The sequence below is a fragment of the Rhea americana genome, unplaced genomic scaffold (assembly GCF_003343005.1).
Source record: "Rhea americana isolate MKP2758 unplaced genomic scaffold, rheAme1 scaffold_138, whole genome shotgun sequence".
In the NCBI taxonomy this organism is placed as follows: domain Eukaryota; kingdom Metazoa; phylum Chordata; class Aves; order Rheiformes; family Rheidae; genus Rhea; species Rhea americana.
In genome coordinates this window covers 73,355-89,404 of record NW_028185461.1, presented here as the reverse complement: position 1 = coordinate 89,404, position 16,050 = coordinate 73,355, and the positions used below count along the sequence as shown (strand labels likewise).

The window sequence follows — 16,050 nt, the reverse complement described above, 5'->3', positions numbered from 1 at the left end:
GAGAAACCAATCTCCCACTTCCTCTAAAATAAAGTATCATGTATTTTGTTATATTTCTTTGTTCATTGACTATTAAATATGTTAGAGGAAGTATTAAGGAAAATTGGTTTGCTTTTAATTGCCAAAGGCCATCTCCCTGCTAATATTACTCTTGTATAACGATTCTTAGTCTTTTTTATCCTGTTTCCCTGAGGACATCTTGATGAGCACTAAATTAGCCCTGATATTTTAGGACTGTCTTTAATCCTGTTGCGAGGAAGGTTTATCGGAAACAGTGTAATACATGAAGCCAATGCTTGGTGTTGGAGAAGCCAATATTGCCTACGGATGTAATACTTGTATCTTAGAAATACCTATGTTTCTAGTTAATCTTGATTTGAATCTTTCTTTTAGGGAAATGTATCTTCCCCTAAATATATGGAAGAAAAGAATTAAAACTAAAATATGAGAACACTTTTCTGTAGAGGACTGCTGAATATTCAGATGGAAAGGATAAAGGAGAAAGCTGTGAGACTGAAAACTTGGAGTGATGACTAGTATCTGTTGCACTATGTAAATAATACATAAACCTATTATTTGTGCAATTAACATTCTTGATATTTTCATTTGACTTACCAAAAGATTCCCCAAAGCATTTCAGCTTTGTTGCAATATACAAAATGGCAATCTAAGCAGAATGAGCTGCATAGTAAATCTRATGTGAAGGATTTGTAGGTCTTTTTTTGTTACGCTAGCGTCTATGTTTTCGTTTTGTCTATCAAGCTGGCATAGAACTTGAATACTGGGTAAGTGACAATAATGTTAAAATTTCTAGTTTGTATACCAACGGGAGTGTGATATACTGCAATCCTAATGGGTGAATGGAGGGAAGGACARCTTTGTTTCAGCATGATTGATCTCAGTTATTCTACTCCATTTCTTCCATCAATCTTCTACTTTTTTTTTTTTGAATTTGAAGTAAAATGTGAAGTGCTTTTCAGCTGAACCCATTGTACAATACGCCATTTCCTTCCCTTCACTCTTCATTACTATCTCTTGGTATCAAATCCCTCTGCTTCAGTGACTAGTGTGAGGTTATTTTGATGATTTAGATTACTGTGTTTTACTAGACTCTTTTTGAATGACATTTGCAAGTTAAATAATTGCTATTACAAAACTTAATTGAAATTAGTTTCTAGAAAGAGCTTATTGCCTACTGACGTGTCTTTTTTTTTCTTGACATCTTACTTTGTGTGGAAAGTTTTAGTGTGCTTTTTTTTTTTTTTAAACCTGAGTTGCTTAGAAGTGTTACTTGAAGTAGTTGACTTCAGATTTTTCTGCATATCTTCAAGAAGTAACTTTTGCATCTTTAAAATGGACAGGAATGGCAAATCTTAAACAGAGGTATTCTTAGTTTCTCCAGTGTCTTGATTGTTTTCTCTCTACTTCTGAAGTTAGTGGTGCAGCAGATTAGGCTGTTCTGTAGTCTTTTTAGTTGATATTCTCACCAAATAATGATATTTTTAGAATTAAAACTTACTATGCACCTGGCCTGATGATGGAACTCTGACTGTGCTAGCCTACAGACAAGAATTCAAGAATAAATGCGTACAACTTACGAAATCATTTGTGAGATGATTCATTTTGTGCATCTTGCTCAACCAGCAGCTGCTTCTCTTGAAACTCTATTCTGAAGTTTAAGTTTGAATTAAATACTGTTTGCTTCTATGTAGCTGTGAACTATGTAATTAATTTCTCCTTGCCTTTATCACTTGGCTTTTGCCTCCAGATGTCATAAATTATGGTATTACTGCTTGTGCAACAAAAACTTCAATGTATTCCAATCTTAAGAGCATGCTGCATTGTAACGGAAGTGCGTTCTGTACAACAGTTTTCAGTTATGTCTGCGTTCCTCTAGACTGCTAAACTAAGCTTAACTATTCTGTAACTGCTACTTATAGCAATTGCATTAGCTCCTTTTTTTCCTTCCCTTTACTAAATTCTCSTGTTGGAGGGCAATAGGAACAAGTAGGAGAGAGCGCTAGCTTTAGCAAATAGAGAAATGGTGAGGGATTTGTGTTACTCTACTCTGCCTTTTGTCTTCCTACTAATAAGACGAAGCTCATGGCACTGATGCAATTATCCATGTACATGTCAGTGTTTTCCTAGCCTCCTACCCAGGAATGGTGGTATCATCTTGCATCCTTTGTGTATTCCTGATGCTTTCGGGTGTTTTCCCACTTAGATGCTCCTGACAGACTTAGTGTACCTTCCTCGTTTGCTCGGAGTTGTGAGATTTTGTGTACCTCTTGAGTCTACTTTTCCATGAAGCAAGGTGTTTTGCACATGGATGGAAGTTCATGGCTTTCAGAATATTCAGAGGCTTAAAAAAATCATTTTTTTTCTAGAGCCTTTTTGGAGCAACTGGTGTTCAAGGGCTGATTAAATAGAAAAATGATGGTAACAAATTGCAAGGACTAAACTCTTAAACTCAGAGGTGGAGTAAATGTAGGAGCCCAATGTGAAGGACTGCACCTCGGAGTGTAGGAGGTTAAAATGGAGATAAGAGACAACAAGATTGTAAAGTGGCACAAGAGGCCTGTATTGGAGGAATAATTCTTTTAGTAGTGGGGCTGTGACTACTTGGGGATGTGACTTCATTGGAGATGAAACAGATCTATGGAAATATAAATTCAATGGTGTTTGGCAGAGGTTAAAAAAAAATCGAATGGAGAATATGGAAAGGAAGAAGGATCAAACCAGAAAACATTTAACTGTCATAAACTTATAATACAATGCGTCTCAAACACTGTGCCTCTCTAGCCTTTCCCCTGTTTGGGAGTAGAGGAGACATGATGGGGGAAAAATTCAATGACTTAAGAAAAATTATTGAAAATGTATTCAGCATGGAAATAATTCAAATCAGACATTTATTWAAATAAGTCACTAAATCTGAAATGGCAAAGGGAGAGTGAATAGTGATTTTCCCCTCCCCCCAATTTCTTCCTTTATAAAGACAAAAATTCATTAATTGAAGTTAGGAGTGATATGTTCAAAATAACAACAAAAACAAAATTAAATCTATTGCACTCTATTTCTCAGAATATCGTGAATGCTGAAAGTTATGCTTGTCCAACAAGCAGTGTGAAGAATCCATGAAATGGAAGTCCAAGGATGGATAACTCATGAAGTCACATGGCAGTTTGGTTACCGGGAGAATGTTCTGGGAAATCATCCTTACAGGCTAATTTTGTTCTTTCTACAAAGAATTTCAGTTATCATGTTCCAGCTATCTACTGTTGGAACCTGATGTTGGTTTTGATGGCCTTTGGGCTAACTTGATATACCAGTATACTTCATAAACTGTACATAAACATGCACCTAGGTTAAGTTCTAGTAGTCTGTGTCTTGATCACGCTTCTGGGTGTTAGGGAGTGAGATGGATTAGTGAGCACCTGACTTGATGATGGCGAGTGGTGGGAATGCAGGAATCTACCTGAAGCTTGTACTTTTAAGATGTTGGTGAGACTATTAGTAACCGTAGCACAGTTCTTAGTCTAACGTGACTAAATGGGGCTCAGTTTGGTCAATTTAGCCCAAATTAGTCTTTATTGTGGTGCTATCCTTGTTTCTTATTACTCTAAAAAGTTCAAAGCTGTCCAAGAAGATGCAGTATTTTTAAGTAGTAATTGTTTGATTCATTCATTCAAGATATATTCAGAATTTTAAATGTTATTGCTGCAGATGCTGGAGTAAATATATTTTTATGCTAAATACATTAGGCAAAACAAATCTTTTCACACTTTGGAGGAATAGGGCGTTAATTACTGCTTCTACCCCCTAGCCATTTCTCTTTCCTCCAAAAGACTTGATAATATGTAAGAAAAATTATCATGAGCTCAGGTGCCCTTCAACTTTGGAAGAACTAGTTCTTAGAAAGTGTTTTCTCTGTGCCTTCTCTCAGTCTCTGCTGTCTGATCCTGATAGCATGGTAAGTTGCCAACCACTTGTAAAGGAGCTTGACTTACCTGCATGYGTCAATAACGGGAATGGGCAGATGTTTTTGTTTATTCCTCCCCCGGTAAATAGCATAAGGATTACAGGACTGTATGTTTTTTTTTTAAAAAAAAAAAGTGTGGCAATGTGTCAGTGTTGGGAGAAGTTCTTTTGGACACAAAGAACTATAAGTTGACATCTTGGTTATTCTTTTATCTGGAGGACAGCATGTTCGAATATACTCATCAGACTATAAAAGCTGAAACTTCAGATTGCTGTGTTGAGATAGATCTTGTTGAGCAGTTATGGGTGACTTATTAAAGAAGGTGTAGGGAGAGTGTTGTTTTTGTTCTGAATTTTCAGATTTCTTTAAAAGCTAGTCACAGTTAAGTGTARAAGTAATATGTTTAAAATATGAGAGCAACATTGATGAGTCCCTTGAGGAAAGGATTTTAACCTCTTATTTGACAATATTTCACTTCCCTCCCCCCCATGAAATCTTAATTGTAGACAAATGTTTATCGTAATGATTGCACAACATGCAAAGTTGGTTGCACCATACATTTCTATGTTGCATAGTAGCCCACAGTGGGGTACCTTTAAGCAGAGGAGTGTCATGATTTTTTTTCTATTGTCTCCTGAAATCTCTATGAGGCTTTAAAAGTGGATTGTGTGTATTCTCATGGGACAATATCTTAGAATTTGTGCTATTTTTCAGTAGAGGAAAAACAGTTCAGCTTCTCTGCTGAAGAATAATGACATAATATGTATATGAAGGAGACTAAAAATTTGTTTCAAATGCATGTATTCATCAAAAGGCTTTTTAGGGCTCTTAAATAGCTGGCCAAAGTGGCCTACTATCAATAGGGAATGGCTTAAAATGTGTTTGCGTGGCTGATCTTAATGGGGGTGGAGTGATGTGCCAGATCTGGGTTCCTGTCCAGTTCTATTTGTGATACACAAAAATCTAAAGCTGCCGACTGTATTGTGCTGAAGTCGGGAAGCCTAGCTATGTGCTCTGTTGTCAGGCTTGCTGTTTCTCCAAACTTACAAAGCTTAGACATAATGAAATAACTTCTGAAGAGCTCATTGGAGTGAATACGGGTGCGCAGCCAGTTTCATTAAGTGGTTTGTACTTGCTTATTTATTTAGAAAGGAGAGGAGCTAAAGTAAATCTGTGGGTCTAAATGGCAGCTACTGCTGTTGGAAGACCTCCTTGGATCATTGTTTCAGTCGACAATGTAACCTTTGTCTAGACAAAATTGTGCTCCATGGGAAGCAGAACAGCTTACSCAGGGTTGATTGGGGTTGGAAACCACTCTTAGGTTGAATACTCTGTAGTCTAAATAAACCTTTTCCAGCCAACTTGCCAGCTACTACTGATCTTGGATTACTTCTAAGCAATATGCAAATATAACTGAAAAATTAGCTTAGGGACAGGGTATATGGATTTAGGAGTTGCTCATTTCTACTGGGAAAAATCTTAGGAAGCCACAAATCAGAAAGGCTAAGAACTACCCATCTGTATCATTTAAAGACGAATAAGCATAAACAAGCAAGTGCTTGCAGCTCTGGCTGGAACAGTTTAAGAAGTGGTGGCTTTATGGATTGTTTGTTACTGCCCTTCAGCTAAGTTGCGTTAAAGAATTGTGTGAGAACTAGTAGCTGGCTTCAACAGTAAATCAGTTGCATAAGTTATTTTAGCTGGTTTGACTGGCTATGTCTTGTGGCACATTAGGAGCACTTTCACAGCTCTCCCTGACTGAACTGTAACAGCCATTTCTGTATCGGAGCCCTGGCACAAAGAATAGATCAGTGCTCAGACCTATGTGTTTTTTTTTTTCTGGTCTTTCAGACYAGTCAGTGAAGACTGACTCATTCTTCATCTCCCAAACTAGTGCAGTTACCAATTTCGAGAGGCTAAATCAGTTTGTCATTAAAACACAGATTTTGAGATGTTTGCAAGTAGTAGTATAAAACCATACCTGTCTGAATGAATTTTGTTAGGGAGGTCATGCCTTTGATATTAACCTTGATATTAACCTCTGTTTATAACTTTAGCAAATCTATTTTAATTACTAAGTTTGAAATACTGCCACTGAAAACATAAGCCACATTTGTGCTTTTCAAATTTGCTAGAAGTAGTGAGTATTAGACCAAAAATATCATAGCTTGGCTTATCTACCAGGTTTTGACGATATTGTGGTAGGTTAGCCAGTTGTAGTATGTCTRCACTCAACTGTGCAGCGGTTTGAGCTAGCAGCAGTGAGTAATGTGTGTGGTCATAAAATTTGCTGTAGATGTGCAAGAAATACTTGTATGCAGTGTTATGGTTGACCATAAACAAGTAGTAGGATAAACTGTGACTGCGATTTGACTGACCTTGGCTAAGCTTCATTTAATAATAATTAACTCGATGCACTTGGCAGTTAGCAAATAAAACCTAAGTGTGGCTATTGTGATTTATCTAAAACTTCACATTTTTTTTAGAGTAAAGGATATAACCACTTTTTTTGAAACTTCAGAAATAGCAGGGGCGTCTATAAAGTGTCTTAATCAACCCCTTCACCCCTAGAGTGAAGAGACATTTCAAAGATTTGGAGATAATCTTGAGCATGTCTTGGAGTAACCAGATAACCTGCAAAAAAAAAAGCAAGAATGAAATATTGATCTGTCAAAAATGGACTGTGGCAGTTTAATCTGATAGCTTCCTCTGACTGGGTCCTGCTTAAAGGAAACGTAGGAGGCGCTGGCTGTGTCTTGTATTGTTCTATGTGGGAAATTACTAGGTAAACAGACAAAATTGGGAATTAGTAATCAATTTAAGAGAAAACAACACTAATTTCTTTGAAGTGGATGGTWTTGAGCTGGAGAGAGACTTCTGATGTACTTTTTCAGGAACTGATGTTTAAACTGATGTTAGTGGCTTTTGTTATTTTATGTATAAAAAAGTGAGTGTGCTGATGGAAAAAAACTGATGAATATTATTCTGAAGTTTAAAACCACTGGATAACCATGAGAAGTGGAGTATGCTTGAACTTGATCTCCCTTCTAGCAAAAACTGTAGGGTGATTTACTCGAGGACAAAGTGAGACTTCCTTTAATATCATTGTCTGACAATTTCAGAGAAATAAGTCTTGAAATGTAAAAACTAGCCAAAAGGTGAATGCACTGTTGAGGACAAAGCTAAGAAGAAAAAGGTAAATGTGGTTTCAAGATGCATCAAGAGAGGCTTTCCCTGAAGATAAGAGTACTGATGTCCTTGATCATCTCTAACCTCTGGTGATCCCTTGCAACTTTTAAAAGTATAGTTTCAACTATTCTGTTGCCCTTCTGGAAGGTAGATATGATGTCCTCAGAAACCTCCTGAGGCAAGTAACCTCTCCAGGATTTCATCCAACTCCCTTAGCACTGTTGGATGTGTCTTATCAGATCCTGTGGGCTTGTGTATGTTCCATTTCCATGAGTAGTTTTAGCAAATTACATGCTTTCTGGAAAGTCCACTTAAATGCTTAATTAGTTGTTGCTGACCAAATGTTGAATGTATTCCTATGAATTGCCTGTGTCCTTGTGAAATCACTTTTTTTCTTTACATTGAAATGTGAATGACTAAATCATACTTTGCAAAGACTACTGCACGAATAAAGGTATAGGTGAGGGGTGGGATAAACTATGTTATTGTAGAAATCTTASGATGAGAATGTAACCATATGTAATTGTGTCAGGGTGCATTTGGTCTGCAATAAGGCAGGTACTCGGCAAACAAACTTGTGCCTGTCAGTCTTCCCATTATGCTTGTTAGAGATGTTTGTTGCAAGTCACTTCATAGTGTTAAGTGTTTGACTATAGTTTGTGGAGTAACTAGGCAACATTTTAAAGACAAACAGAAAAATATRAAGACATGCTTCATCTCTGTAACCAAATCTTTTTCCATGCTTATTGTCCAGTAGGACTTTTTTTTTTGTTTAAAAAAAAGGTTTGTTCTAAATTTGAAATAGTAATGGCAGATTATAAAGCAGGCAGGTGTTTTTACAACATTTTGTATGGCACTTACAGCTGAATACTGTGAAAGCACTGGCTGCAGGAAAATCCATACTCCTTGGGAAGGTCTCTCTCTTTTCGAACGATTTACAAAAATGCTGTCTAGAATTCATTTTTTAAATCTCTCTGAAATTTGAGCATTTTGCCTAGAGAAGTGGATACATATCCACAGATCATACAAGCTTGACACCCACAGTAAGCAAGGCTATGAGAATCAGGCTTTTTTGTTTTACAGGCTATGGCACCAGAATATCAAGTACTGTCTAAAAATAAACAAAACTCTCTATTCCCCCTGAATTCCTACCCCCTGTTTTCTTCTTCCTCTCTATTTTTTTGAAGAGATTTCTCCTGATTGGAAAATATAAAGTAAGACCCCACCACCACCACGCATACACTTTTTGATCATGCCTTTTATAAGAACAAGGCTGGTGATTTATCACTAAAGAATAGGAATGTCATTCTGTAGAGAAAGAAAAGGCAAAATTATGTCAAAACAGATGATCTGGATCTAGCTTTTCCTTTAACCAGAAAGCAGATGTATATTCAGGTATGTCTTTTTTAATTAGCCTTTTTATCTTGACACATTTCTTTCATATTTATATGTAAATAATGGCCAGATGCAAAGTGGAAGATGGCTGGATAACTGGACAATAAATGTTTGCATGAAATCTACTGTTTTTAACAGCAAGAAAATTCTTGTCAAAGTAATCAGATGCCTTAAATCTGAATGCAAATAATACAGCTGTGGAATCATATTAATAAAGCTATGTACTTGTTTTAATATGATGGCTCAAAAATAGTATTCTAGTAGGGCAGTTCACAGGATAGCAACAAATGGCATTTATTCATTCTGAACTTAAGTGGTTTATCAAGTCATTATTACAGAAAATGCAGATCTGGGCAGCTACTGTACTTAAAATGTCAACATAGTAAAGAGCTAGAGCAAAGATAGTTGCTGAAGAGGGTGAACATCCAGTTACTTGCATGCTGTGTTCTGTGATACAAGAATTTCTGTGCTTACAATTCTACTGCCTTTGAGTTTTGGTGGGAAACTTGAAGACAGATTCTGCCTTTTCTGTTTGATTATCTTGTATCTATTTATGAATGACTACAGGGTGACAGAACACAGTTGTACTTTTTAGAAAAGCCGCTTTGTTTAAATACAGTAATTCCTTTGTAGACAGACTGTAGCTTTGAGCTACAACTTTTCAGAACATCCTGCCCGAACCAGTTACCCAAGAAGTGTTTCATGTACATCTGGAACTGTCTCCAGAATTAACAGGGTTTTGTTAGATCTGCTAGTTTAAAAAAAAATAAAATAAAACCAACCAAACAGAAAACCTTTAAAGCTTGGAGAGAGTGAGGATGGAGAGTAAAGCTACTTGTATTCCAGCAGTTGATCAAAACTTCCTCTGCATATATCTCTACACATGTGCACACACAGTGATATAAACATCACTTAGTTTTTTCAAACAGGAAAACATGGCACCTATGTAAAAGCTAAGCAGCATGTTTACTTGGGAAGTGGTTGATTTTTGTCCTCACAGGGACATCTCTGGGGAGACAACAGCGAAGTAGGTTTAACATGGTGTAGGGAGAAACAGCTTTCAGAACTGTAACTCCTTGTCCTTGTCTCCTTGTAATTCTCCTTTCCCTCCTCGAAGCRTTTGTACTAGTTAGCACTGTGCCACTGAGTCTGCTAGTGGGCATGCAGCTTGCATCAGTATCTACTGCTGTAGAGCTGAAAGACATTGAATATAGCAGTTGATTTTTTGCCTTAAGATGAAAGAGCGGAAGGAARCAAAGTAAAGGAGAGCAGATACTGAAAGAAAAGCTTTGCTGTCTGATATTTCCAGATACCTTGATACAGCCTAAATCAATCTAACCGGTAGCTGTTGCCAAAAGTGTGAGGCCCACTCTGATTATGTGGTGCTACACCTTTTATGCTGGCTCCTCTTTTTTTATTATTTTATTACCCTTTTTTGCTTTTATGTATCATTTCTGGTAAGGTTAGTTTTCTGCTAGYATGACTCATTCCCTGATTGGGCTTGCTATAGGAAGGCTAATGACGTCCTAAGGCTAATGTCAGATTGTGTGTATTGCCTTTGTGTTTCCTAATTCTTCCATTCAAGAGGACGTATTGCTCTTTAGAAGGCTTATTTCATAAGCAGAAAATCAAATTTTGTTTCTTTATTTTTAGACTATGTGATTGTGGGCTATTCATTTTTTATACTGGGAATATTACAGTAAGATTTATTTGTGCAGCTTGAGGATCGTTATGGTCTTCTGTGTAATATTGAAGACCTTGGGATACATTGAAATCCAAATTGTATCCCTCTAAAGTGAAGTAATGCAAATTCAATGCAACATTTTTGTTGGCATAATATTAAGGGTGGTTTTACGATACAGTTTGAATWAACAACTCCATCCTCTTACTTCATCCCTTCCTGCCACTTACTTGTGTTGGAGTTCGTGTTAATTTGACTAGAATTGCCTTAACCTGCAGTCGTGTGAGCACCAGAATTGGTTCAGAGGACGGGAACTGTGTGGTTTGGTTATGATGAGAAGGTGCATGGGGAGGCCTTTCTCCTAGCGACTGACATCTGCTAATTCGGCTTTAGGCATACAGTGAAATTGTATTGAGTTGTAGGGGAGTGGCTTGTTAGATAGCCATGATGATTTGAGAAGTTGTGATACGATACCTATATCTTCATATAGATGCTTCCCCCCCACCCCCAAACTATGACCGCTTGTGCGCAGAAGATCCGACTCACCCCGTGTGACTTTGTCCAGAGTGGTGACCGTTCAAGACACATGTACTTTCTCACTCATAGGTATAGAGTAATGACAAATGCTGACCAAACTAATACGAATAAGTTATTTTCATGAATACTATTTCCCATTTCAGTTTCTCTACAGGTTGGAGATGAGGTTTATCTGCTAACTTGTTCTGTTTTTTACTGCTGAAATTTGCTTATAAGCCCAAAGGATTAACTTGGTCTAGTCACTTTATTAAATATTTTGTATATATTCCTGAGACTCTTGCGTCCTAGTGAAGACATGTTATCTTATGAAGACATTGCTAGAGAGAATGTTTTTGGTCTGTTTTAAGAATGAGATTTATGTGGAAGCTTAAGTGTTTTCACAGCATTTTTAGGTTTCTGCGAACAACTGTCTGAAAACTCTTTTGCTTCAGTAAAATTGCTATAAAATTAATGTGAAGGGTTATAGATTTCTTTGTTAGTAGGTTTGGATGTGTTTTCTGTCATAGAAATCTGTTTTGTGAACTGAATGCTACCCTTCAAATTAAAGTTGAGGGTTTTTTAAAAGGATCATTCTGATGTGTCCCTAGGTGACAAATTTAGTGCCACTTCTCTGTGCCAAATGGCACATAAAATTTGAATTATTTCAAAAATATAGGCTAACAKATATGTAGGTAGCTGTCATAAGAAGTTTTTAGGAAAGAGACCAGATGTTTTGTAATCAAAACTACACATTTGGATAAATTTTGTTACTTGAGGGAGGAGACGATCAAAGTAGTCACACTAAGTAACACTTTCATAGTAATTCTTTTTGTCAAATCTCTTTTCAAAATGAATTCACAGAGATTAGCACAGCGTTCTGAGCTTCAAGCTATAATTGAGATGTACAATATTAATGATACTAAACATAAACAAATGCATATTGCCTTCAAGTAAACTACTTAATTTTTCAAAGACTGTCTTTTTTGATAAATTAAAGTGGTCTAGCTGGAATGATAAAACTGCAGAGAAATGTTATTCTTGGGAAGTGGGAAAGGGAGAAGAGAACTGTCACTTTAGAAAATGTGTTAATAAATATTAAAGTAGAAAATATTAACTTTCCACTCAGCTCATGGAACCAGCTTGGCATTCATTCAACTGTGTCTTCTAAAAGAACAAATGATTTGTGCTGTCCCATATAATTTTGATTTATTTTATTTTGTGAGCGTATGGAATTGCCTGTTGAAGTGTATAAGTGTGTGTTAGTCACCACTGGAAACAGGCAGAGTCAGAAAGTTGTGCTGCCTTTTTTCTTTTCTCCTACTTTAGGCTCCCAACTGGGTGTAAGGTATTTCTGACTTCTGGACTCCTGCTGGAACYAATTTTTTTTTCCCTGATTGCAGGCTTCCCTCTTCCCTTCCRGTTTGTATACACCGTGCAGGACATAGATATGGTTTGTCTCCGTGTTTGTCAGGAATATTGTCAACTTTCTGATTCTTATTTTTGGTGCCACTGTTAATAATTTAACAAAAAAAAAAAAAAAACTACTACTACTATTTTGCTACAGTCATTCCACCCTGTGCAAATGTTTGTTATCCTGTAAGTAAGACTTTCTATAGCTAACATCTGCTTGCAGAATACAGGTAGCAGATGTGTAGCAGTTGACTTATACTCCTTTTGAAGCACAGCCCAATACAGGTTGAACATTAGTCTGTGTCTGCACGATGGGCAAGATGCTCACTGGTATTGTTCCTGGTTTTGAATAAGTTGGTGCAAGGGGTTCAAAGTACAACTGTGGGTTTTTTCACACTTTCAGTATGAAAGCACTTTTTTTTTTTTTTAATAAAGTGTAATCTAAAAGTTGCCAGCRGTACAGTCCACAAGTCTATGTTTTGGCTAACTGTGGTAATATGCAGTGGCATCTGCCTGCTTTAACAGACTTGAATTCATTTCCTTCAAACTTCCTATTTGTGAGTTAATTTAAAATAGCATTATTTTGCTGAGATCAGTTTTTTAAAACTATTTATCTCTGTTAGATATTCTGTGTCTGTACAAACATAGCCATTTGATCTGATATAAATCAGGGCTGCCGTAAAGAAGAGTGCTCTCAGATCTCCCTCTTGCCAGTATGAGTCTTTTTTTGCAGTTACGTAGTGAAATGTAAGAGGGGAACTGATTCCRCTGAACTCAAATTAGATCAAAAAAGTTGGAGCCAGGTCCTTTCTGCTCACCTCTTAACTGTGTTATGTTGATGGCATTAGTACTGGCACRGGGAAGGGCAAGGGGACAGGGCGTCCTTGCCCCTTCAACAGCAGCTTGTCTTTGTTTTGGCCATGTACCCAAGTCGTTAGGCTCCCTGGCAGCCTGTGCTGATCTGAATCCAGACTGCTGCATATCTGTGTCTCTCCGCCCTTCAGCAGTCCTGCCCTGTCTGCCCTGAGATTTGTATTTCTGCAGTAGTGCAGCAGGCCTGTTTGAGGATTTGTTGTGYGTGACCATGAAGTCTTTTCAAATCTGGGTTTTTCATCCAGGCAATGTAATAGGGGAAAACGTAGGTCACTGGCTGATTTTTTTGCATGGTAGCTAGCTAAGGCTTGTAATTCTGCTTCAATATTAATTGTTATGCAAAAGCTTTATGGACCTAGCTCTTTACGTAGGTAGGGTGACCATTTTTACGTAGTCTTTGAATCTCTGCTGTAGTTAACAATTCAGTTTAGCAACAGCTTTTCTYGACCCACCTAGAAACCATGCAGAGKATTGTTTACCTTACTGCACTTCTCAGAAATGGTCACAGATGCATTGAGGTTGCATGTATGGATATGTATCTGCTTTGAACCTATAGAACATCATGGGMGATGGCTTTGTAGCAACCTAAAACTCTCTGTTCATCTTGCTGGTACTGAACTCTAACCTAGAAAGAAGATCATAACTTTGCCAGTGTCTCTCTTTTTCTGGTCCCTCAGAAGCTTGTGCTCAAGGAGCAGTGTGTGTGTGTGTCAGGGGAAGGGTGAATGAAATGGAGTCTAACATTTAGGCTCAAGCTTTACATTTAGTTTTTTTAATAATGTAAACCCTTACAAATTACCTATCAGAGAAAAATGAAGCAAAACACTACTTAAAGTTCTAAATTTGCAAAAGATGACCGTTCTTTTGGAGCAAGGGGAAAATAGGTAAAGAATAAATGCTATTAGTAAGATTTTTTTTGTGGTGCAGATTTATTAAAAATATGTTGAATTATTGACAGCCTTGGCTACAGTATGGGTTGGAGAACAACTTTAACTGAAATGTTTAAAAAAAAACTTTGCAGGCATTTTTAAATACTTTGATTATATAATTTTTAATATATAGTGCAAGGTGTTGAATTATATCTTGTAAAGATTCTGTAATTATGAAATGCCTCTTGCAGGATGTAAATGTCTTTTCAAAGGTCAGGAGCGCAGTAGTGGGTGCCACAAAATGCTGAGCYGCATTGTATTGTGGAGTTCAGCTCTCTTCAGTGTTTCCCTGGTCAACTTTTTGGCAAATTTTTAATGAATAAGCTAAATTAYGGAAGTGTTAAAGTTTGCATATAAAGAAGTAAAGAAGGCAACTGAAGAGGAAAGCTCTTGTTTGCTGGGGATGTTCTTGCTGTGCCTATGTATCTGGTCATTAGCATTTTGTTCTAGGAATTGTTTTTCTTCTTACTTTTTAGATAGCTGTTTAAGTTTTAAGCATCTGTTAAAAGTAACTTCAGATACATAATTTTAACAGATACTTGTATCTGGGACAGGTGTTCAGCATATAAGATGTTGGGCCAGCTTTGAAAATATAGTTAAAAYATTACTGTATGTTGTTACTACATTTAAACAAAACTTTGATTGTTATGATAGAACTTTCATAAATGTATAAACTGTTTGCTTAGGGAAGAAAAAGGGGAAAAAAAAACAAAAACAAACCTTCTTGGTAAGCTGAAAAATGAAATTTTCTAAACTGCCCTCTAAACTGAAGAACAGTAGGAACAAAACTATAACCATGTTCATTTTCTTTTTTTGCAGACCGTGAGGACCAATCAATTCTCTGCACGTAAGTAAACAAAATTTTTTTTTCAGTTGAGCATTTTTGTAAGTTTATTGTGTGACAGAGTAAGGTTTTGAGTTACTGGCGTCTTCAATACAACTATAGCAGTCAGTTCTCGATACTTAACCTTTGGTAGCTGCMTGTCAAAATTCATATGTGAAATGCTATTTAACGTGGGGGGATGTTGATCCTTTTAATAGTGTAATTCACTCTATGGAAGGTTCTAGAGGGTATGTGCTACTTAAATGTAGTTTAAAAGATGTCAATCAAAAGATCTGAATTAAAAACAAAACCTTTAAATTGTGTAAATTTGTAATGCTCTATTGTAACTGCTCAATGTGTAGGACACAAATCAAAAGCTACAGCCTAGATGAGCAACAGCATAACTTTGGATCTGCTTCAAACAGGAAAACTCTGAACAAGTYGACACTAAGACTACTACTACTTCTGCACCTATGATTTTGCTTTCTGTGTGCCTGAATTTGTCCTATCCAGGGACAGACTGGCATCTAACTTCATCTTAKATTTCACTGGGATCTAGAAATGAAGTCATAGAATCATAGAATCAATAAGGTTGGAAGGGACTTTGGGAGATCATCTAGTCCAACCTCCCTGCTCAAGCAGGGTCACCTAGAGCATGTTAGACAGGGTTGCATCCAGGTAGGCCYTGAAGATCTCCAGAAAAGGAGACCCCACAACCTCTCTGGGCAACCTGTTCCAGTGCTCCGTCACTCTCACAGTGAAGAAATTCCCYCTCGTGTTCAGGCAGAACTTCCTGTGGTTCAGGYTTTGCCCGTTGCCTCTTGTCCTGTCACACRGGACAACTGAAAAGAGTTTGTCCCTGTCCTCTCGACACCYTCCCTTCAGGTACTTGTACACATTGATAAGATTCCCCCTCAGTCTTCTCTTCCCCAGGCTGAAGAGGCCCAGYTYTCACAGCCGTTCCTCATGGGCAGGTGCTCCAGCCCTCTGATCATCTTTGTAGCCCTRYACTGGRCTCTCTCCAGTAGCTCCATGTCTCCCTTGTACTGGGGAGCCCAGAACTGGACACAACAGTACTCRAGATGAGRCCTCMCCAGGGCTGAGTAGAGGGGCCGGATCACCTCCCTCGACCTGCTGGCAACATCTTCCTAATGCACCCCAGGAGACCACTGGCTTTCTTGGCCACAACAGCACATTGCTGGCTCGTGGTCAATCTGTCATCCACCAGCACTCCCAGGTCCTTCTCTGCAGAGCT

The 16,050-nt window shown here is 37.6% G+C and overlaps 1 protein-coding gene across 1 annotated transcript in view; it reads left to right on the top strand.

Annotated features, from left to right (window-relative positions):
• Positions 1 to 16,050, top strand: part of MYH10 (myosin heavy chain 10) — a 97,455-nt gene that overhangs the window by 18,350 nt on the left and 63,055 nt on the right. Inside the window, exon 3 of the mRNA XM_085298296.1 lies at positions 14,792 to 14,819. Within this exon, the coding sequence (XP_085154422.1) occupies positions 14,792 to 14,819 (28 nt within the window). The remainder of the gene's footprint in view (positions 1 to 14,791; positions 14,820 to 16,050) is intronic.